Source organism: Morus notabilis, unplaced genomic scaffold (genome assembly GCF_000414095.1).
Source record: "Morus notabilis unplaced genomic scaffold, ASM41409v2 Scaffold151, whole genome shotgun sequence".
NCBI classification, from domain to species: Eukaryota; Viridiplantae; Streptophyta; class Magnoliopsida; order Rosales; family Moraceae; genus Morus; species Morus notabilis.
Window position 1 is genome coordinate 234179 of NW_010367153.1, and position 23803 is coordinate 257981.

The 23803-nt window shown below is 32.0% G+C and overlaps 1 protein-coding gene across 1 annotated transcript; it reads left to right on the forward strand.

Moving 5' to 3' along the window:
• Positions 1-22336: 22336 nt before the first annotated feature.
• Positions 22337-23441, forward strand: LOC21402389 (probable disease resistance protein At4g14610). The gene is made up of 2 exons (XM_024174707.1): positions 22337-22693; positions 22893-23441. The coding sequence occupies exons 1-2, from the start codon at positions 22337-22339 to the stop codon at positions 23439-23441; spliced, it is 906 nt and encodes a 301-aa protein (XP_024030475.1).
• Positions 23442-23803: the final 362 nt, after the last annotated feature.

Genomic DNA, 23803 nt, shown 5'->3' on the forward strand with positions numbered 1-23803 from the left:
ATTGATCTTAGCTATGTTTTCCAGGCTTAAATTTGTTTCATACTGTTAGCTATCATTTTTTGTCCCTTTCAGATAATGATTCTTAAAAGAATTAATTCTTTGTTGATTCTTTAGAAGATAGTTTTGCTAAATTGCAATAGTTTTTGTTCACTTATAATGGTTCAAGATTTAATTTTATCATGCCTTATGTCCTTACGTCCTCTCCTTTTCTTTTCTGCTAGACTCCAGCACCTCCAAAGGCAACAAATGTTAAGATAATTGGTGAAATAAGGGAAGAACAGTAAGGTTTCTGTACTGGAGGAACTGAAGGGTCTAGAAGAGTACAATGGTTCAAAACAACTCTTCAACTTTGGATGGTGAGAAAGGCCTTGATGCTTTGAGCACATCCAAGATTGCCAAGGTAGATGGTCTATTTTGTAAATGAGCATAAACACCCGATGATTAAGAAGATTTCAGGCATTTTGTTTGTAAGGTTTTTAAATCTGGTGCAACTACTCAACTACTTCTCCACCTTTTTGCAGGCGTTCTGCATACCTTTAGGTGCCGTAGGGTATTACATTGTTGCGAAATTTACACCCATGATCTCAGATGGTGAATCTGGTGAACCGGCATATGTTATATCGGAGAGAGCAGTAGAAAGTACATGAATATCTTTATTTAACACATTGATGACTTGTAAGTTAGCTGAATAAAAATCTATTTCTTACTAACAAAGAAGTTGCTCTACTTCGAGCCAATAAAAAAAGAGTAGAAAAACCCGTCGCTTGGATCAGTGACGACGCTAGAAACTCTGGTCAGGGGGGCTAATTAATCAGTGACGGAGCAAGAAATTTTTTTAGTGGGGCTAATTAGAGATAATTTTTTTATCAAATAAGAGAATGTATACATTTTGATTATCCAATGAGGATACAGTTATAAGTTTTCTTATACAGTGAGGACACGATTGAAATTTCATAAGAACTTATGGTTTAATTGATTATTTCATTAAGTTAATTATTCGATTTTAATTGATTATATTTGTTAGGATGTTGTATTTTTTCTATCTAAGAACATTATTGCGTAAAATTATACACTTTGCTCAATATGTTAATTTGTTATTTTTATATATAAGGGATATGTACAATAGTGAAAAACAAAATACAAAAACAAGAAAATAAGGGGGAAAACGTTAGGATTTACTTCAATATATAATCAAAGCTATTATTAAGGAATAAAAGATATTGTTAAGAAGTTAGAGATATCATTTAACTTTGATTTAAAGTAACATTTTTCAATGTTGGGAGAATAAAATAAATTTCTTAATTTTTTGGGGCCTATATACATATTTTGTATAACCATATGTAATTGTAAATATGGAAAAGTTGAGGTGGGGCTGCACCCCCCCGGGCCTGCTAATCTTCGTCACTGGCTTGGATTCTTTGACACATATTCTTGGAATTCTAATACTGATTTGGCATGTGTCACTGAGGTTTGGAACTCTTGCAGCTCTTCCTCCGAGCTTAAATTTCTTATCCATTACTGAGGATTACACCGAAGGCGGAATCTTGACAGCATCCTATGGCTATGTGGGTGGTCATGAAGGAAAAAGTATCTATAATTGGTATCTTCATGAGGTATTTTCATCTTCCCACCCTCTTCCCCTTTCTTCTTTCTGGGAAACAAAATTTATTAGAACTAAAAAAGAGTTAAATGCACAAATTAAATATTTGTATGATAATAAGTTCATGTTTAAATTATATCTCATATGTAAACTGATCATTCTATTTCAAAGGAACACTGACTACTTGGATTATGCCATAGTTTGATTTGGTAACCTAAGATTGAACATGATTATCCTAGTTATTTGCAATCTTTCATATATGTTAGGTATATCAATTGGTTATTGATCAATGTAATATTAGTTGTTTTGGGTTTTATATAGCACTTTTGATTATTTATATTCATTGTTATTAATTATATTTGATAATTTAGATGTTGATTCAAAATTGTTTTTATTTTATTTGATGTTTATTTTGATGCTGATCTTGGTCGATCTAAAAGAATTCCTTGTCTCTTGCTTCCATATTGTTTGTATCTATAGTTGTGATGTTAAGACTTGCATATGAATAAGGTAACCTGTACTATTTTACGAACTCATTATGGTGATATGCAGATTGAAAATGACTCGGGTAGTCTAATACCCGAGGTCACAGGAGTTCTTCAGTATCGTATTACCAAAGATGCTATCGGTAAATTTGTTTCTTTCCAATGCACCCCAGTGCGCGATGATGGGATTGTTGGTGACCCAAGAACTTGCTTTGGTCAGGAACGTGTTCGCCCTTGTATAATTTTGAAGATTATTTGAGTGAAAAAGAATGAAGAATTGAGGGAATTTGAGAAAAGAGAACACTGATAATAAGAAGTTTTATTCTCTTCTTTTCTGCTCCTAACCGTGTACAGCCACTGCCTATTAATAGACTAGAATCAGCAAATCATACTGATTGTTACAGCAGTAAAAAAAGGAGAGAGATCAAACTGATTCCCATGAATTTGGGAACCTTATTTGTAGGCTCTAATCAAATTTGATATGATCAAATTTACCTTATTTCCTAAAAACAGAAAATACAGCAAGGCAATAATAACTAATTACAAATTATCATAATCTTTCAATACTCCCCCTCAAGCTTGGAATATATGTTGATCATTCCAAGCTTGGAATTAAGCTCCTCGAACTTTACTCGTGCAAGTCCTTTTGTTAGGACATCCGCCACTTGTTGATGAGTTGACATTCAATTTTTTGTTTAATGAAATGTCGGTCAAGTTCCACATGTTTGGTCCTATCGTGATGAACAGGATTCTTAGCAATGCTTATTGCTGCTTGATTATCACAGAATACCAACATGGGTTCTTCTGTAGGGACTCTGAGCTCCTTAAGTAGTTTGTTTAGCGACATCCCTTCACAGATACCATGTGCTAGTGCGCGGAACTCTACTTCTGCACTACTCCTTGCAACAACTGACGGTTTCTTACTTCGCCATGTGACAAGATTGCCTCACACGTAAAAACAATAGCCTGTTTTGGATCTTCTGTCAACGATTGAGCTTGCCCAGTCTGGATTTGTAAATATTTCTACCATTCGATTTGTTCTCTTTTTGAAGAACATTCCTTTCCCTGGAGTCATCTTCAAGTAACGAAGAATTCTGTATACTGCTTCTAGATGTTCTTCATTTGGTTTGTTCATGAATTGACTGACCACACTTACTGAGAAGGCAATGTCAGGTCGTGTGTACGAAAGGTAAATAAGTCTCCCAACCAGGCGTTGATACCTTCTTGTCTCCACCGGGGGGGCTATTTTCGTTAATCCCGAGTTTTTTATTCAGATCCATTGGAGTATTTGCAGGTTTGCATCCTAACATCCTAGTTTCTTTGAGTAGATCCAAAACATATTTTTTTTGATAGACTACTATCCCTTTCCTAGAACGAGCTACCTCCATACCAAGGAAATATTTTAAGTTTCCAAGGTTTTTGATCTCGAACTCTCTTGATAGGATTTCTCTCCGCATGAGTATTTCTTCCTTAAAGTCTCTTGTCACAACAATATCATCAACATACACAATGAGAATCGCCACCTTTCCATCGTCTGCAAACTTTATGAATAATGTGTGATTAGAGTGTCCTTGAGAATATCCTTGTTCCTTAACCACTTTTGTTAATCTGTCAAACCAAGCTTGTGGAGATTGTTTGAGTCCATAGAGCGACTTTCGAAGCCTGCGCACTTTGTTGACGTTAGCTCTTGTTTGAAATCCATGTGGAATTTCCATAAATACCTCCTCTTCTAAATCCCCATGGAGGAATGCATTTTTAACATCGAACTGATGCAATGGCCAATCCTTATTGGAGGCTAAGGAGAGAAGCACACGTATGGTGTTGAGTTTTGCAACTGGCGAGAACGTTTCTTGATAGTCAATGCGGTAGGTTTGCATGAAACATTTAGCAACAAGTCTTGCTTTGTAACGGTCTAGGCTCCCATCTGGTTTGACTTTGACAGTGAATATCCATTTGCAGCCAACTAGACGTTTTCCTTGTGGCAGCTCCGTCAGCTCCCAAGTGCCATTCTTTTCAAGTGCTTCCATTTCTGCTTCAACCGCCTTCCTCCACTCTGGTTTGCTAAGAGCAATATGGATGTTTTGTGGAATCTCAATATCAACTAGATTAATAGTAAATGCCTTGAATTCTGGAGATAAACCAGCATAAGACACAAATCTGTGGATAGGATGATTTGTACATTCCCGAACACCTTTTCTTTTTTATATTTTTTAAAAAGACATGTCGTTTTGTTTGTCAAAGTTTTTTATCTTTTTTTGTCAAAAGGACGTGTCATTTTGTAAGTGACACTTTTTCATCGTTTTATGGAAAACGACGTCGTTTCTCGTCATCAGGAAAAAAAATGACATGTCGTTTCGTTCGTGAAAGTTGTCAAAGTGACGTCGTTTTGCCTCATTAGTAAAAAACGACATGTCGTTTTGTTGTTGAAATTTTTTTGTCTTTTTTACAAAATGACGTTTTGCTGCATCAGAAAAATGGCATGCCGTTTTGTTGATGAAAATTTTTTGTCATTTTTTACAAACGATGTCGTTTTGCCGCATCAGAAAAACGACATGTCATTTTGTATGTGAAAGTTCTCTTTTTGTCAAACAACATGTCGTTTTGTTTGTGAATGTTTTTTGTGGTTTTGTCTCCTTTTTCAGGCACACTCAAAAAAATGCAAGGATCATATTTGCAAAATTTTAAAATTTTTTGACGTCGTTTTTATTTTATTTTTTAAAGGCAAAAAATATAGAAAATCACAAAAAATAGAATATTCATCGAAAAATGGTGGGGCTTGTTGTATTAATTCTTAAAAATTGTGTATTATTTTTAGAACGTAAAAGATAAATAAAAATGTGAATTTTTGACCCATCTCAGCCCATGGGTGTGCCAATGTGCTGGCCGGGGTCTTTTTGGCTGCGTTTTCTTTTTTCATAATTTGATGCCATTTTTTACAGGTATGCTCAGAATAATGTAAGGATCATGTCTACAAAATTTCAGAACTTTTTAACATCATTTTTATTTTATTTTAATTTTCAAAGATGAAAAATAGAGAAAATCATAAAAAACAGAATGTTCATCAAAAAATTGTGCTGCTTGTTGCATTAATTCTTAAAAATCATGTATTGATTTTAGAATGTAGAACACAAATAAAAATGTAAATTTTTGACCCATTCGGCCACTTGGCGCCCCAGGGAGTTTTTTGGCAGCGTTTTCTTTTTTCATAATTCGATTCCATTTTTGCAAGCATGTTCGGAAAAATGTAGGGATCGTGTCTGTAAAATTTCAGAACTTTTTGACTTTGTTTTTATTTCAATTTAATTTTCAAATACAAAAAATAGTAAAAATTAAAAAAATATATATATAATATTCATCAAAAAATGGTGTCGTTTATTGCATTCATTCCTAAAAATCATGTATTAATTTTAGAATGTAAAACAAAAATAAAAATGTGAATTTTTGACCCATCCCAGCCACTTGGCGCCCCACTGCGCCGCCCGGGGGCTTTTTAGCAGCGTTTTCTTTTTCATAATTCGATTCCATTTTTTGCAGGCATACTCAGAAAAATGTAGGGACCGTGTTTGCAAAAATTCAGAACTTTTTGACATCGCTTTTATTTTATTTTAATTTTCAAATACGAAAAATAGAGAAAATCATAAAAAAAAAATAGAATATTCGTCAAAAAATGGTGGTGCTTGTTGCATTAATTCATAAAAATCGTGTATTAATTTTTGAATGTAAACGATAAATAAAAATATGAATTTTTGACCCATCTCAGCCTTTAGGCGCCCCACTGCGCTAGCCGGGGTCTTTTTGGTAGCCTTTTCTTTTTTCATAATTTGATGCCATTTTTTGCAAGCATGCTCAAAATAATGTAAGGATCATGTCTCTAAAATTTTAGAACTTTTTGACATTATTTTTATTTTATTTTAATTTTTAAAGATGAAAAATCATAAAAAAATAGAATATTCATCAAAAATTAGTGCCGCTTGTTGCATTAATTCTTAAAAATCATGTATTAATTTTAGAATATAAAACATAAATAAAAATGTAAATTTTTTACTCATCCTGGCCCGTAGGGGCCCCACTGTGCGGGCCGGGCGCTTTTGAGGGCATTTTCTTTGTTCATAATTCGAGGCCATTTTTTGCTGACATGCTCAATAAAATGTACGGATCGTGTCTACAAAATTTCAGAAGCTTTTGACGTCGTTTTTCTATTATTTTATTTTTGAAATGAAAAATAGAGAAAATCATAAAAAAAAAAATAGAATATTCATAAAAAAAATGGTGTCGCTTGTTGTGTTAATTCCTAAAAATCATGAATTAATTTTAGATTGTAAAACATAACTAAAAATGTTAATATTTGACTCATGCTGGCCCTTGGGCGCCTAGTGCACAAACCGAGTGCTTTTTAGCAGCGTTTTCTTTTTTCATAGTTCGATGCCATTTTTTGCAGGCATGCTCATAAAAATGTAAGGATTGTTTCAGCAAAATTTCAGAATCTTTTGACCTCATTTTTCTTTTATTTTATTTTTGAAATACAAAAAATAGAGAAAATCATAAAAAAATATAGAATATTCTTCAAAAAATGGTGCTGCTTGTTGCATTAATTCGTAAAAATCATGTATTAATTTTAGAATGAAAAACATAACTGGAAATGTTAATATTTGACTCATCATGGCTCTTGAGCGACGCACTGCGCGGACTGTAGGCTTTTTGACAGCGTTTTTTATTTTCATAATTCGATTCTAAAAAGACCCGGGCTAGTACAGTAGGGCGCCCGGGATGGGTCAAAAATTCACATTTTTATTTTTCTTTTACATTCTAAAACTAATACACAATTTTTAAGAATTAATGCAACAATCACCACCTTTTTTGACAAATAATCTATATTTTATGATTTTCAATATTTTTTCCCTTTGAAAAATAAAATAAAGTAATTGAAATTTTGCAGACACGATCCTTACATTTTTCTGACAAAAAAATTCACAAACAAAACGACATGTCGTTTTGACAAAAAAAAAAACTTTCCCATTCAAAACGACATGTCATTCTTATTGATGCGTCAAAATGACATGTCGTTTTGTCAAGAACGCCAAAAAAATTTCACAAACATGTCGTTATGCGGCAAACGACGACGTTTTGAAATAAAAAACAACAAAAAACTTTCAACAACAAAGCGCCATGTCATTTTTTACTGATGAGGCAAAACGACGTCGCTTTGAAAAAAACAACAAAAACTCTCACGAACGAAATGACATCAGAAGCGGCACCATCTTTTGATGAATATTCTATTTTTTATGATTTTCTCTATTTTTCGTATTTGAAAAATAAAATAAAATACAAATGACGTCAAAAAATTCTGAAATTTGCAGACACGATCCCTACATTTTTCTGAGCACGCCGGCAAAAAATGGAATCGAATTATGAAAAATGAAAACGATGCCAAAAAGCCCCCGGTCCGTGAAGTGGGCCGCCAAGTGGTCAAGATGGGTCAAAAATTCACATTTTTATTTATGTTTTACATTCTAAAATTAATACATGATACTTATGAATTAATGCAACAAGCGGCACCTATTTTTGATGAATATTTTATTTTTTATGATTTTCCTTATTTTTCATCTTTGAAAATTAAAATAAAAATGATGTCGAAAAGTTCTAAAATTTTGTAGACACGATCCTTACATTTTTTTAAGCATGCCTACCAAAAATGGAATCGAATTATGAAAAATGAAAACGCGGCTAAAAAGCCCCCAACCCGCGAAGTGGGGCACCAAGTGGCCGGGATGGGTCTAAAATTCCCATTTTTATTTATATTTTACATTCCAAAATTAATACATGATTTTTAGGAATTAATGCAACGAGCGGTATCATTTTTTTATGAATATTCTATTTTTTATGATTTTCCCTATTTTTTGTCTTTGAAAATTAAAATAATATAAAAATCACATCAAAAAGTTCTGAAATTTTACAGATACGATCGTTACATTTTTCTGAGCATCCTTACAAAAAATAAAATCGAATTATCAAAAATGAAAACGCTACCAAAAAGCCCCCGACTGGCGAAGTGGGGCGCTAAGTGGCCAGGAAGGGTAAAAAATTTACATTTTTATTTATGTTTTACATTCTAAAATTAATACATGATTTTTAAGAATTAATACAACAAGCGGCGCCATTTTTTGATGAATATTCTATTTTTTATAATTTTCCCAACTTTTTGTCTTTGAAAATTAAAATAACATAAAAATGATGTCAGAAAGTTCTGAAATTTTGCAGAAACGATCCTTACATTATTATGAGCATGCCTGCAAAAAATGGCATCAAATTATTAAAAAAGAAAATGATGCCAAAAAGACCCCAACTAGTGTCGTAGGGCGCTCGATATGGGTCAAAAATTCACATTTTTATTTATCTTTTACGTTCTAAAACTAAGACATGATTTTTAAGAATTAATGCAACATTTGCTACCATTTTTTGATGAATTATCTATTTCTTATGATTTTCTATATTTTTTGCGTTTGAAAAATAAAATAAAATAATTAAAATTTTGCAGACACTATCCTTACATTTTTCTAACAAAAAAATTCACAAACAAAACGACATGTGGTTTTGACAAAAAAAAAACTTTCTAATTCAAAACGACATGTCATTTTTATTGATGCATCAAAACGACATGTCGTTTTGTCAAGAACGATAAAAAAAATTCACAAACATGTCGTTATGCGGCAAAACGACGTCGTTTTAAAAAAAAACAACAAAAAACTTTCAGCAAAAAAAAATGCCATGTCATTATTTACTGATGAGACAAAACGACGTCGCTTTGAAAAAAAACAAAAAAAAACTTTCACGAACGAAATGACATGTTGTTTTTCTCTTATAATGAGAAACGACGTCGTTTTCCATAACATGCCGAAAAAGTCACTGACAAAACGGAATGTCATTTTGACAAAAAAGACAAAAAACTTTGGAAAACAAAATGAAATGTCATTTTTATTGGTGCATCGAAACAACGTCGTTTTGAAAAATACAGAAGCTTTCACCAGCAAAACGACATCTCATTTTTTCTGATGCTTGAAAATGACATCGTTCTAACAAAAATAAAAAAAATACTTTCAAGAGCGAAACGATATCTCGTTTTTCTGCTGATGAAAAAAAACGACGTCGTTTTGACAAAATGGCAAAAAATTCTATTTTTTATGATTTTCTCTATTTATTGTCTTTAAAAATTAAAATAAAATAAAAGTGACGTTAAAAGATTCTGAAATTTTGCAAACAAGATACTTACATTTTTCTAATACCTACAAAAAATGACCTAAAATTATGAAAAAAGAAAACACTGCCAAAAAGCCACCGGCCCGCGCAGAGGGTGGTCAAATATTAAAATTTTTATGTATGTTTTACATTCTAAAATTAATACATGATTTTTAGGAATTCTTGGAGCAAGCGGCACTATTTTTTGATGAATATTCTATTTTTTATGATTTTCTCTATTTTTTGTATTTTAAAAATAAATTAAATTAAAAATGACGTCAAACAATTCTATAATTTTACAGACATGATCCTTATATTTTTCTGAGCATACCTGCAAAAAATAAAGTCAGAATATTAAAAATAACAACGCTGTCAAAAAGCCCCCCGGCCAGCGAAGTGGGCCGCTAAGTGGCCGGGATGGGTCAAAAATTTAAGTTTTTATTTATGTTTTACATTCTAAAATTAATACATGATTTTTTTGAATTAATGCAACAAGCGGCACCTTTTTTGATGAATATTCTATTTCTTATGATTTTCCATATTTTTTGTCTTTGAAAATTAAAATAAAATAAAAACGATGTCGAAAAGTTCTAAAATTTTGTGGACACGATCCTTACATTTTTCTGAGCATGCCTACCAAAAATGGATTCAAATTCTGAAAAATAAAAACGTTGTCAAAAAACCCTCAGCACGCGAACTGGGGCGCCAAGTGGCCGGCAAGGGTTAAGAATTTACATTTTTATTTATGTTTTACATTCTAAAATTAATACATGATATTTAGGAATTCATGCAACAAGCGGCACCATTTTTTGATGAATATTCTATTTTTTATGCTTTTCTCCATTTTTCGTACTTCAAAAATAAAATAAATTAAAAATGACGTCAAAAAATTCTAAAATTTTGTGGACACGATCCTTACATTTTTTCTGAGCATGCTTGCAAAAAATGAAATCGGATTATTAAAAATGAAAAGGCTGTCAAAAAGCCCCCGGCCAGCGAAGTAGGGCGCCAAGTGGCCGGGATGGGTCAAAAATTTAAATTTTTACTTCTGTTTTACATTCCAAAATTAATACATGATTTTTAGGAATTAATGCAAAAAGTGGCACCATTTTTTGATGAATATTCTATTTCTTATGATTTTCCCTATTTTTCATCTTTAAAAATTAAAATAAAATAAAAACGACATCAAAAAGTTCTAAACTTTTGCGAACACGATCCTTACATTTTTCTGAGCATGCCTACCAAAAATAGAATCGAATTATGAAAATTAAAAACGCTGTCAAAAAGCCCTCGGCACGCGAAGTGGGGCGCCAAGTGGCTGGGATAGCTCAAAAATTTACATTTTTATTTATGTTTTACATTCTAAAATTAATACATGATTTTTAGGAATTAATGCAACCAGCGTCACCATTTTTTGATAAATATTCTATTTTTAATGATTTTCTCTATTTTTCATCTTTGACAATTAAAATAAAATAAAAATGATGTCAAAAAGTTCTAAAATTCTGCAGACATGATCGTTACATTTTTCTCAGCATGCCTACAAAAAGTGGACTTGAATTATGAAAAATGAAAACGCTGCCAAAAAGCCCCCGACCAGCGAAGTGGGGTGCCAAGTGGCTGGGAAGAGTTAAAAATTGACATTTTTATTTATGTTTTACATTCTAAAATTAAAAAATGATTTTTAAGAATTAATGCAACAAGTGGCACCATTTTTTGATGAATATTCTATTTTTTTATGATTTTCCTTATTTTTTTATCTTTGAAAATTAAAATGACATAAAAACGACCTCAAAAAGTTATTAAATTTTTCAGACACGATCCTTACATTATTTTGAGCATGTCTACAAAAAATGGCATCAAATTATTAAAAAAGAAAACGCTGCCAAAAAGACCCTGGCTAGTAAAGTAGGGAGTCGGGGATGAGTCAAAAATTCACATTTTTATTTATCTTTTACGTTCTAGAACTAATACATGATTTTTAAGAATTAATCCAACAATCACCACCATTTTTTGATGAATAATCTATTTCTTATGATTTTCTATACTTTTTGCTTTTGAAAAACAAAAAAAAAAATTATCAAAATTTTAGAGACACGATCCTTACATTTTTCTGACAAAAAAACTCACAAACAAAACGACATGTGGTTTTGACAAAAAAAAAAACTTTCACATTCAAAATGACATGTCATCTTTTTTTATGCATCAGAACGACATGTCGTTTTGTCAAGAAAGAGAAAAAAATTTCACAAACATGTTATTATGCGGAAAAACGAAGTCGTTTTGAAAAAAACAACCAAAAACTTTCAGCAACAAAATGCCATGTCGTTAGTTATTGATGAGATAAAACGACATCGCTTTCAAAAAAAACAAAAAAAACTTTCACGAACGAAACGACATGTTGTTTTTCTCTAATAACGAGAAACGATGTCATTTTGCATAAAACGCCGAAAAAGTCACTACAAAATGACATGTTGTTTTGACAAAAAAGACAAAACGTCTTTAAAAATTAAAATAAAATAAAAACGACATCAAAAAGTTCTAAAATTTTGCGAACACGATCCTTACATTTTTCTGAGCATGCCTACCAAAAATGGAATCGAATTATGAAAATTAAAAACGCTGTCAAAAAGCCCTCGGCACGCGAAGTGGGGCGCCAAGTGGCTGGGATAGCTAAAAAATTTACATTTTTTTTTATGTTTTACATTCTAAAATTAATACATGATTTTTAGGAATTAATGCAACCAGCGTCACCATTTTTTGATAAATATTCTATTTTTAATGATTTTCTCTATTTTTCATCTTTGACAATTAAAATAAAATAAAAATGATGTCAAAAAGTTCTAAAATTCTGCAGACATGATCGTTACATTTTTCTGAGCATGCCTACAAAAAGTGGACTTGAATTATGAAAAATGAAAACGCTGCCAAAAAGCCCCCGACCAGCGAAGTGGGGTGCCAAGTGGCTGGGAAGAGTCAAAAATTGATATTTTTATTTATGTTTTACATTCTAGAATTAAAAAATGATTTTTAAGAATTAATACAACAAGTGGCACCATTTTTTGATGAATATTCTATTTTTTTATGATTTTCCTTATTTTTTTTATCTTTGAAAATTAAAATGACATAAAAACGACCTCAAAAAGTTATTAAATTTTTCAGACACGATCCTTACATTATTCTGAGCATGTCTACAAAAAATGGCATCAAATTATTAAAAAAGAAAACGCTGCCAAAAAGACCCTGGCTAGTAAAGTAGGGAGCCGGGGATGAGTCAAAAATTCACATTTTTATTTATCTTTTACGTTCTAGAACTAATACATGATTTTTAAGAATTAATCCAACAATCACCACCATTTTTTGATGAATAATCTATTTCTTATGATTTTCTATACTTTTTGCTTTTGAAAAACAAAAAAAAAAATTATCAAAATTTTAGAGACACGATCCTTACATTTTTCTGACAAAAAAACTCACAAACAAAACGACATGTGGTTTTGACAAAAAAAAAAACTTTCACATTCAAAATGACATGTCATCTTTTTTTATGCATCAGAACGACATGTCGTTTTGTCAAGAAAGAGAAAAAAATTTCACAAACATGTTATTATGCGGAAAAACGAAGTCGTTTTGAAAAAAAAAACCAAAAACTTTCAGCAACAAAATGCCATGTCGTTATTTATTGATGAGATAAAACGACATCGCTTTCAAAAAAAACAAAAAAAACTTTCACGAACGAAACGACATGTTGATTTTCTCTAATAACGAGAAACGATGTCATTTTGCATAAAACGTCGAAAAAGTCACTACAAAATGACATGTTGTTTTGACAAAAAAGACAAAACTTTGGAAAGCAAAATGAAATGTCATTTTTATCGATGCGTCAAAACGATGTCGTTTTAAAAAATACAGAAAGATTTCACCAGCAAAATGAGATGTCGTTTTCTCTTATGCTTGAAAACGACGTCATTTTAATAAAAACAAAAAAATACTTTCAAGTGCATAACGATACGTCATTTTTCTGGTGATGATAAAAATGACGTTGTTTTGACAAAATGACCAAAAAAAATCTATTTTTTATGATTTTCTCTATTTTTCGTTTTTGAAAAATAAAATAAAATAAAAATGACATTAGAACATTTTGAAATTTTGCAGACAAGATACTTACAAAAAAAAAATGAAAACGCTGCCAAAATACCCCCGGTCCGCGCAGAGGGTCGCCTAAGCGCTAGGATGGGTCAAAAATTAAAAGTTTTATTTATGTTTTACATTCTAAAATTAACATGATTTTTAGGAATTAGTGCAACAGGCGGCACCATTTTTTGATGAATATTCTATTTTTTATGGTTTTCTCCATTTTTTGTATTTGAAAAACAAAATAAAATAAAAATTATGTCAAAAAATTCTAAAATTTTCTAGAAATGATGCTTACATTTTTCTGAGCATGCCTGCAAAAATCGAAACGAATTATGAAAAATAAAAATGTTGCCAAAAAGCCCGCGACCTGCGAAGTGGGGCGCGAAGTGGCCGGGATGGGTCAAAAATTCATATTTTTATTTATGTTTTACATTCTAAAATTAGTACATGGTTTTTAGGAATTCTTGCAACATGCGGCACCATTTTTTGATGAATATTCTATTTTTTTGGATTTTCTCTATTTTTCGTCTTTAAAAATTAAAATAAAATAAAAATGACGTCGAAAAGTTCAAAAATTTTACGGACACGATCCTTATATTTTTATGAGCATGCCAACAAAGAATAGAATCGAATAATGAAAAATGAAAACGCTGCCAAAAAGCCCCCGGCCCGCGAAATAGGGCGCCAAGTGGCCAGGATGGGTCAAAAATTCACTTTTTTTATTTATGTTTTACATTCTAAAATTAATACATCATTTTTAGGAATTAATACAACAAGCGGCGTCATTTTTTTATAAATATTCTATTTTTTATGATTTTCCTTATTTTTCATCTTTGAAAATTAAAATAAAATAAAAATGACATCAAAAAGTTCTAAAATTTTGGAGACACGATCCTTATATTTTTCTGAGCATGCCTGCAAAAAATTGCCTCAGATTATGAAAAAAAAAACGCTATCAAAAAGCACCCGGCCCGCGCGGTGGGGTGCCCAAGGGCCAGGATGAGTCAAAATTAACGTTTTTATTTAAGTTTTACATTCTAAAATTAATACATGATTTTTAAAAATTAATGCAACAACTAGCAACATTTTTTGCTGAATAGTCTTTTTTTTATGATTTTCCCTATTTTTCGTTTTTAAAAATTAAAATAAAATGAAAACAACGTCAGTAAGTTCTAAAATTTTGGACACACGATCCCTACATTTTTCTGAGCATGCCTGCAAAAAAAGGCCTCAGATTATGAAAAAAAAACGCTGCTAAAAAGCACCCAGCCCGCGCAATGGGCCGCCCAGGGGCCATAATGAGTCAAAAATTAACATTTTTATTTAGGTTCTAGATTCTAAAATTAGTACATGATTTTAAGGTTTTAATGTAACAAGTGGCACCATTTTTTGATGAATATTCTATTTTTATGACTTTTCTTATTTTTTGAATTGAAAAAATAAAATAAAATAAGAACGACGTCAAAAAGTACTAAAATTTTGCAAACACGATCCTTACATTTTTTTTAGCATGCCTGCAAAAAATGGCCTCAAATTATGAAAAAAGAAAACGCAACTAAAAAGCACCTAGCCCGCGCACTGGGGCTCCCAAAAGTCGGGATGAGTCAAAAATAACATTTTTATTTACTTTTTACATTCTAAAATTAATACATGATTTTTAGGAATTAATACAACAAGCGACACCTTTTTTATGAATATTCTATTTTTTATGATTTTGCCTATTTTTTTGTTTTTAAAAGTTAAAATAAAATAAAAATGACGTCAAAAAATTCTAAAATTTTGCAAACACGATCCTTACATTTTTCTGAGCATGCCTACAAAAAATGGAATTGAATTATGAAAAAAAAACGCTGCCAAAAAGTGCCCGACTCGCGAAGTGGGCACTAAGTGACCGGGATGGGTCAAAAATTCACATTTTCATTTACATTTTACATTCTAAAATTAATACATAATTTTTAGGAATTAATGCAACAAACAACACTATTTTTTGATGAATATTCTATTTTTTTATTAGCTCTATTTTTCGTCTTTGAAAATTAAAATAAAATAAAAATGGTATCAAAAAGTTCTAAAATTTTATAGACACGATTCTTACATTTTTCAGAGCATGCCTTGAAAAAATGGCCTGAATTATGAAAAAAAAAAAAAAAAAACATTACCAAAAAGCACCGGGCACGGGCAGTGGGGCGCCCAAGGACAAGGATGAGTCAAAAATTAACATTTTTATTTATGTTTTACATTATAAAAATGAATACATTATCTTAAAGAATTAATGCAACAAACGGCACCATTTTTTGATTAATATTCTATTTTTTGTGATTTTCCTTATTTTTTGAATTTGTAAAATAAAATAAAATAAAAATGACGTCAAAAAAGTATGAAATTTTACATACACGATCCTCACATTATTCTAAGCATCTTTGCAAAAAATATAATCGAATTATGAAAAAGAAAACGCTGCCAAAAAGCACACGGCCTGCGCAATGGGGCGCCCAGGGTCCAGGATCTGTAAAAAATTCACATTTTTATTTATCTTTTACAATCTAAAATTAATACATTATTTTTAGGAATTAATGCAACAAACGGCACCATTTTTTGATGAATATTCCATTTTTTATGATTTTCTCTATTTTTCGTCTTTGAAAATTCAAATAAAATAAAAAATTTTGAAATTTTGCAGAGACGATCCTTACATTATTCTGAGCATGTCTCCAAAAAATAGCATCAAATTATGAAAAAAAAAAAAAAACTCAGCCAAAAAGACCCCGGCTAGTGCAGTGGGGTGCTCAGGGGCTGAGATAGGTCAAAAATTCATATTTTTATTTGTCTTTTACATTCTAAAACTAATACATGATTTTTAAGAATTAATGCCACAAGCACCACCATTTTTTGATGAATAATTTATTTTTTATGATTTTATATATTTTTTGCCTTTCAAAAATAAAGTAAAATAAAATAAAAACAACGTACAAAAATTCTAAAATTTTGCAGATACGATCCTTACATTTTTCTGACAAAAAAATTCACAAACAAAATGATATGTCATTTTGACAAAAAGAGAAAAAACTTTCACATTCAAAACGACATGTCATTTTTATTGATGCATCAAAACGACATGTCGTTTTGTCAAGAACGACAAAAAAATTTCACAAACATGTCATTATTCAGAAGCGGCAAAATGATGTCATTTTGAAAAAAAAAACAAAAACAACAAAACGACATGTCATTTTTTACTGATGAGGCAAAACGACGTCGCTTTGAAAAAAATAACAAAAAATTTCACAAATGAAACGACTTGTCATTTTTTCTGATGACAAGAAACGAAGTCGTTATCCATAAAATGATGAAAAAGTCACTTACAAAATGACATGTCATTTTGACAAAAAACAACAAAAAACTTTGAAAAATAAAACAACATGTCGTTTTTATTGATGCGTGAAAACGATGTCGTTTTAAAAAATACAAAAAAACTTTCACCAGCAAAACGACATGTCATTTTTTCTGATGCTTGAAAACGACGTCATTTTAACAAACAAACAAAAAATACTTTCAAAAGCGAAACGATATGTCATTTTTCTGCTGATGATAAAAATGACGTCGTTTTGACAAAACGACAAAAAATTCTATTTTTTATGATTTTTTCAATTTTTCCTCTTTGAAAAATAAAATAAAAATGTTGTTAAAACATTCTGAAATTTTGCAGAAAAGATCCTTACATTTTTTAAAGCATACCTACAAAAAATGTCCTCAAATTATGAAAAATGAAAACGCTGTCAAAAAGGCCCCAACCCGCGTAGTGGGGCACCCAGGGGCAAGGATGAGTCAAAAACTAACATTTTTATTTATGTTTTATATTCTAAAACTAATACATGATTTTTAGGAATTAATGCAACAAGCGGAACCATTTTTTTATGAATATTCTATTTTTTATGATTTTCCCTAATTCTCAAATTTGATATATAAAATAAAATAAAAATGACATCAAAAGGTCTAACTTTTGTAGACACGGTCCTTACATTATTCTTAGCATGCCTGTAAAAAATGGAATCGAATTATGAAAAAAGAAAACGCTGCCAAAAAGTCCACGGTCCGCGCAGTGGGGCGCCAAGTTTCCGGCATGGACCAAAAATTCACATTTTTATTTATGTGTTACATTCTAAAATTAATACATGATTTTTAGGAATTAATGCAACAAGCGGCATAATATTTTCATGAATATTCTATTTTTATGATTTTCTCTATTTTTTGTCTTTAAAAATTAAAATAAAATAAAAATGACATCAAAAAGTTTTAAAATTTTGTAGACAGGATCCTTACATTATTCTGAGCATGCGTGCAAAAAATAAAATCGAATTATGAAAAATAAAAATGCCACCAAAAAGCTCCCAGCTCGCACAGTACGGTGTCAAGTGGCCGGGATAGGTCAACAATTAAAATTGATACATGATTTTTAGGAATTAATGCAACAAGCGGTACCATTTTTTAATGAATATTCTATTTTTATGATTTTCCCTATTTTTCATCTTTAAAAATTAAAATAAAATAAAATAAACGTCAAAAAGTTCTAAAGTTTTACAGACACGATCCTTACATTATTCTGAGCATGCTTGCAAAAAATGGCATCAAAGTATGAAAAAATAAAACGCTGCCAAAAAGGCCCCGGCTAGTGCAGTGGGGCACCTAGGGGTTGGGATGGGTCAAAAATTCATATTTTTATTTATCTTTTACGTTCTAAAACTAATACATGAGTTTTAAGAATAAATGCAACAAGGGCCACCATTTTTCGATGAATGTGACGTCAAAAAATTCTAAAATTTTACAGACACGATCCTTGCATTTTTCTGAGTGTGCCCGCAAAAAAGTGACAAGACTACAAAAAACATTCACAAACAAAACGACATGGTGTTTTGACAAAAAGAGAAAAAACTTTTACGTACAAAATGACATGTCGTTTTGACAATAAACTTTGAAAAACAAAACAACATGTCATTTTATTGATGCGTCAAAACGACGTCATTTTAAAAAATACAAAAAATCTTTCACCAACAAAACGAAAAGTCATTTTTTCTGATGCTTGAAAACGACGTCGTTTTAACAAAACGACAAAAAATTCTATTTTTTATAATTTTCTCTATTTTTCGTCTTTGAAAAATAAAATAAAATAAAACGATGTCGAAACATTCTGAAATTTTAGAGACAAGATCCTTACATTTTTCTAAGCATACCTACAAAAAATGACCTCAAATTATGAAAAAAGAAAACGCTGCCAAAAAGCCCTCGGCCCGCGCAATGGGTCGCCCAGGGGCCAAGATAGGTCAAAAATTAAAATTTTTATTTATGTTTTACATTCTAAAATTAATACATGATTTTTAGGAATTAATGCAACAAGCGACACCATTTTTTGATGAATATTCTATTTTTTTATGATTTTCTCTAATTTTCGTCTTTGAAAATTAAAATAAAATAAAAATGACGTCAAAAAGTTCTAAATTTTGCAGACACGATCCTTATATTTTTCTGAGCATGCCTGCAAAAAATGGCCTCGAATTATGAAACAAAATGCTGTCAAAAAGTACCCAGCCTGAGCAGTGGGGCGCCCAAGGGTCAGAATGAGTCAAAAATTAACATTTTATTTATTTTACATTCTAAAATTAATACGTGATTTTTAAGAATTAATGCAATAAGCGGCACTATTTTTTAATGAATATTCTACTTTTTAAAATTTTCCCTATTTTTTGTTTTTAAAAATTAAAATAAAATAAAAATAACGTCAAAAAATTTTAAAATTTTGTAGACTAGCAGAGGTGTTGTTTTAATACATAGAAATCAATTCAAATGATAGTCGAAAGTTACCTAGGCAATACCCATCAATTCTTTCTGTGGCACGTGCTATGCACCTTATCAAAATTTCTTTACCATCAACAAGACCCCATCAAATCTACGCTTTTTGATCTTTCTGAAGCTAAAACGCTTGAGATGAGAAATCTATCCCATTCGTCAAAATATCAACAATTGCCTGCGAACTTGGAGTTTAAGCCAATGCTAATTTCCACTTAATCGTTTTCTAACTTAAGGACCATTCAGAAAGCGATCCCTGCTCTGAAGCTATGTGCATACGGCTACTGAAGTGATCCCTGCTCGAAAATGGACAATTCACTGGAGCCCGCCGCCGTGATATCACCGTCAATCGCTGGAATTTTTTTGAATTTTTTCACTCAGGCCTGAACGGCCCGATTTGCCCGAAGCCCGAGTCCGGCCAACGGATATATATTTTGACCATTGGTGCCCAACCCGACTCGAAGCCCGAACTGCCCAAATCCAACCGCTCTTTTTACCGTTGTCTGATTTTCAACCCGAACCTGACCCGCCGAGACAAAAAATAACCGTTGGATCAGAATTTGGAGGAAAAAAATCAATTTTTTAACTCAAAAATTTCTCTATAAATACCCCTCATCCCCCACACATTTTTCTCACCCAAAGCGGACAATATCATACCAGGTGGGGGTGCAAGTCGTTACATGGACGTACTAGAGATCGTGGTCGCAATGGTGGTGGGCGTGCAAAAGCGACGAGTGCAGGTGCTACTGTGTCTGCAAGTGTTGCAACCTTCAAGAGGAAATGCAAGCGCACCACGACAGTTTGGGATCACTTCGACACAATTGAAGAGATCGACAATGAAGGTAACACTAAACATATAGCTTAGTGTAAATATTATTTATCTAAATTACAATGTGACACTATTCACGATACAACACACTTGAGAAGACATTTTGAAAAGTGTCTTCAAAAGCTTAGCCAATCCGGTGGAGCCGAACTCCGCCAAACACAATTATGTTTTGATCGCGCAACCGGTGGTCTCTAACCACTTGAAAATACAATCTGCAAGTAGATCGTATGGAAGTTGCGCGAATGATAGTTACATTAGATCGACCACTTAGTTTTGTAAAGCATCATAATTGACAACGATATATTAAAGTTATATATTATCCTAATGCACAGTTCACTTCAAAAATTACTCTTAGGAAAGATTTGTTAAAATTATTTAAAAAAGAAAAAGAAGCATTAATAAACCTTTTACACTCGACTAGCGGTTGCGTTGCGTTAACGGCAGATATTTGGTCTACCGTCGCCAATAAAGATTATTTAGCTGTAACCGGACATTACATTAAAGGATTCGATTTAGATAAGAGAATATTAGGTTTTAAATGTGTTTTAGGATCACATAGCACCGATTTAATATATAATACAATTTTAAATGTAATTGATGAATTTAGATTAAGTGATAAAGTAATGGTCTAACTTGCCTTTGTTGTATGGTTTCGTACTATATTTGATCCTAAATTAAAATTAGACGGTTTAGAAAGTGGTTTAGAAAACTTAGGTGAATTCTTAGGCATCAATTGTTCTGACCAATTTCCAACAATAAAGGCAAAAATATTTTTGATATATAGTAAATATGAGAATAGGTTTAGAAACACAAACTCCGGAGTACAGGAACCGTAAAAACAAGATAAAACCCTGCATTCATTCTTGAATGTTTTCGGGTTGAAGAAGAAGAAGAAGATGACTCAAATAGAAGTTGAGACTGGATCTTCATCAACAGGTGGCAGCTGCGGCGGTGGCTTCAACGAGCTTATGGCGTACCTCAGTGAGAGCTTAGTAGTCGACGGTACTAGAGAATCATTTGACTTAGTTCAATGGTGGAGGGCACGAGCATTCACTTAGTCAATCCTAACTCGATTAGCAATATATATTTTTTCGATCCCAGTCTCCACTGTTTCATCCGAACAAACCTTCAGTACGACCGGACGAATACTTGAGGAACGCCGAAACGCATTGCGAAGGGACATTATTGAAGCCTTGGTTTGCATTAAGGATTGGGATCATGCCGATCAACATTTACAAGATACAATTTCGCCGACAAGTCAAGAATGGATCAATGAATTTAATAGATTAACATTTAATTTTGAAAACAATCATTCAGTTTCAAATTAAATTATAATTTGTAAATATGTATTTGCTTTCGACATTGTAATTGTATATTTAGACTTTGTAAGTTTGTAAAATTTATAATTTGTCACAAAATGATTGTACTCTTTTTTCTTACCAAGTTTTTATCCCAATTAGATTTTTCTTAATAAGGTTTTTAACGAATTATTACTAAGTTTTTATCCCAATTAGATTTTTCTTAATAAGGTTTTTAACGAATTAATTATGAATTACGAATTTAAAAATTAATATACAAAATTAATTTATTAAATTGTGTTAATAATGTGTGTTGAATGTTTATTTTAGTTTTTATATAATTTTAACAAAAAATAAATTAATAATTATTTATATACAAATACAATTACTAAATAATAGTATATTATAATATATATATATATACAATATTATAAAAATTAAAAAATATAATTAAAAAAAATTTTCGGGCCATTCGGGTGGGCTTGGGCCGCCTGACCGGGCTCAGGCAGCCAAAACTAGGCCTGCAGCCCATCCATGGGCCTTCTCGAGCTCTGGCAAGCGGCCCAAAAATTTTAGGCGGGCAGGTTCGGGCGTCGAGCTCAAAATTAGTTTTTTCGGGCGGTCATGGACGGGCCATCCAAAGTTCCAGTACGACCGCATATGTTCTTATCTTGTGGTAAGCTCTAATTTCAATGACGAAATTCCTTAAGCGGGGTAAAGCTGTAACAACTTGAAGAATTAAGCATGTTTATTTACATTAGTTATTCGCAGCAGGATCACACACATGCACAAAACCATCTATTCTTTCATTCTTCTTCTTCTTTTTTTTTCTTTTTTTTTTTTGCAACTGTTTAACTAGTGTTTCTTCCTTTTCTCATTGTTCTTCAGTTTTGATCAAAAGGCTCCGACAAGAGCCATGGATTGCGTGAGTCCAATCTTGGACGTTGGAATTCGCTTGTGGGATTGCTCGGCCAAGCGTATATCTTATGTTCATCATCTTGAAGAGAATGTTGCCTCTTTAAGTAATGCCATGAACGAGCTCAAAAACATAAGCCAAGATGTAAAGAGAAGAGTTGACTTTGCTGTGGAACAAGACTTTCAGTGTACCAACCAAGTGAAGGGCTGGTTGGAAAGTGTGGAAGCCATGGAAGGAGTGAATCAAATTCTGCAAAAGGGTAATGAAGAAATCCAGAACAAGTGTCTTGGAAGTTGTCCCAAGAACTATTGGTCTAGGTACGCGCTTGGCAAGGGAGTGGCTAAAAAGCTAGATGCTGTAAGAAAACTTGTGGGAAAAGGACAATTTGAAACTGGTGGCTCCCAAGTTGCAGCATAATTTTGTGGGTGAGATGCCCGTGGAAAAAACCCTGGGCTTGGACTTGACCTTGCTTGAGGTTTGGAGATGCATTCGGAGCCAGAATGTGGGAATCATTGGCTTGTATGGCATGGGCGGTGTTGGAAAAACAACGCTTTAGAAGAGGATCAACAATGAGTTTGTTTTGTTGGTAAACGACTTTGACGTAGTCATCTGGGTTGTGGCATCCAAAGAAGCAAGTATATCAAAAATTCAGGATGCTATTCAAGACAGATTACAAATCCCAGATGATGAGTGGAAATCCAATCGAGTAGAAGAAAGATCCATTAAGATATACAGGACTTTACGAGGGAAAAAGTTTGTGTTGTTACTAGACGACGTCTGGAAGCAGTTTGATCTCTTGAAAGTCGGGGTTCCTATTCCAGATATTCATAATGGTTCCAAAGTAATATTCACAACCCGTTCCAAGGAGGTGTGTGGCCAAATGGAGGCTGATAAGTGCATTCGTGTAGAGTGCTTGGAACAAGAGAAGGCCTTGGATTTATTCTTGGAAAAGGTCGGAGAAGAAGCTCTAAGTTCTCATCCAACTATACCACACCTTGCTAAAGCTGTTGCTAAAGAGTGCAAAGGTTTGCCACTTGCTCTTATCACCGTTGGGCGTTCCATGGCTAGTAGGAAGTGTTGGGATATATGTCCACAAATCAAATAAGATGTAAATATTTTGCTTATTATTAATGAAATGAGAAATTTTTTAATATTATTTTGCATACATGTGATGTTTTATAAATATCAAAATCCCTAGATTATTTTTTGATGTAATTTTAAACATTATATATAATTGTTATATGCAGAGGATAATGTTTGAAATAAAATAATCTAAACTTTTCCGTAATTATAAATTAAAGTTGGGATCTTTAATTTAAAATTACTAATGCGGTTCATTACATTCTGAATGAAACAATCTTATCCTAGATTGTTAATAATGAGATTATTGGAATGAAAGTATTTTATGTAATATGATTACATAGGACCGGAACGCGATTAATTATGAATCTCTAATAAATTCCGTTA

Coding starts and splice junctions, on each gene's coding strand:
- LOC21402389 (XM_024174707.1), top strand. CDS start 22,337: ATGGATTGCGTGAGTCCAATCTTGGACGTTGGAATTCGCTTGTGGGAT. Junction 22,694..22,892: donor TGGCTAAAAAGCTAGATGCT/GTAAGAAAACTT, acceptor ACAACGCTTTAG/AAGAGGATCAACAATGAGTT.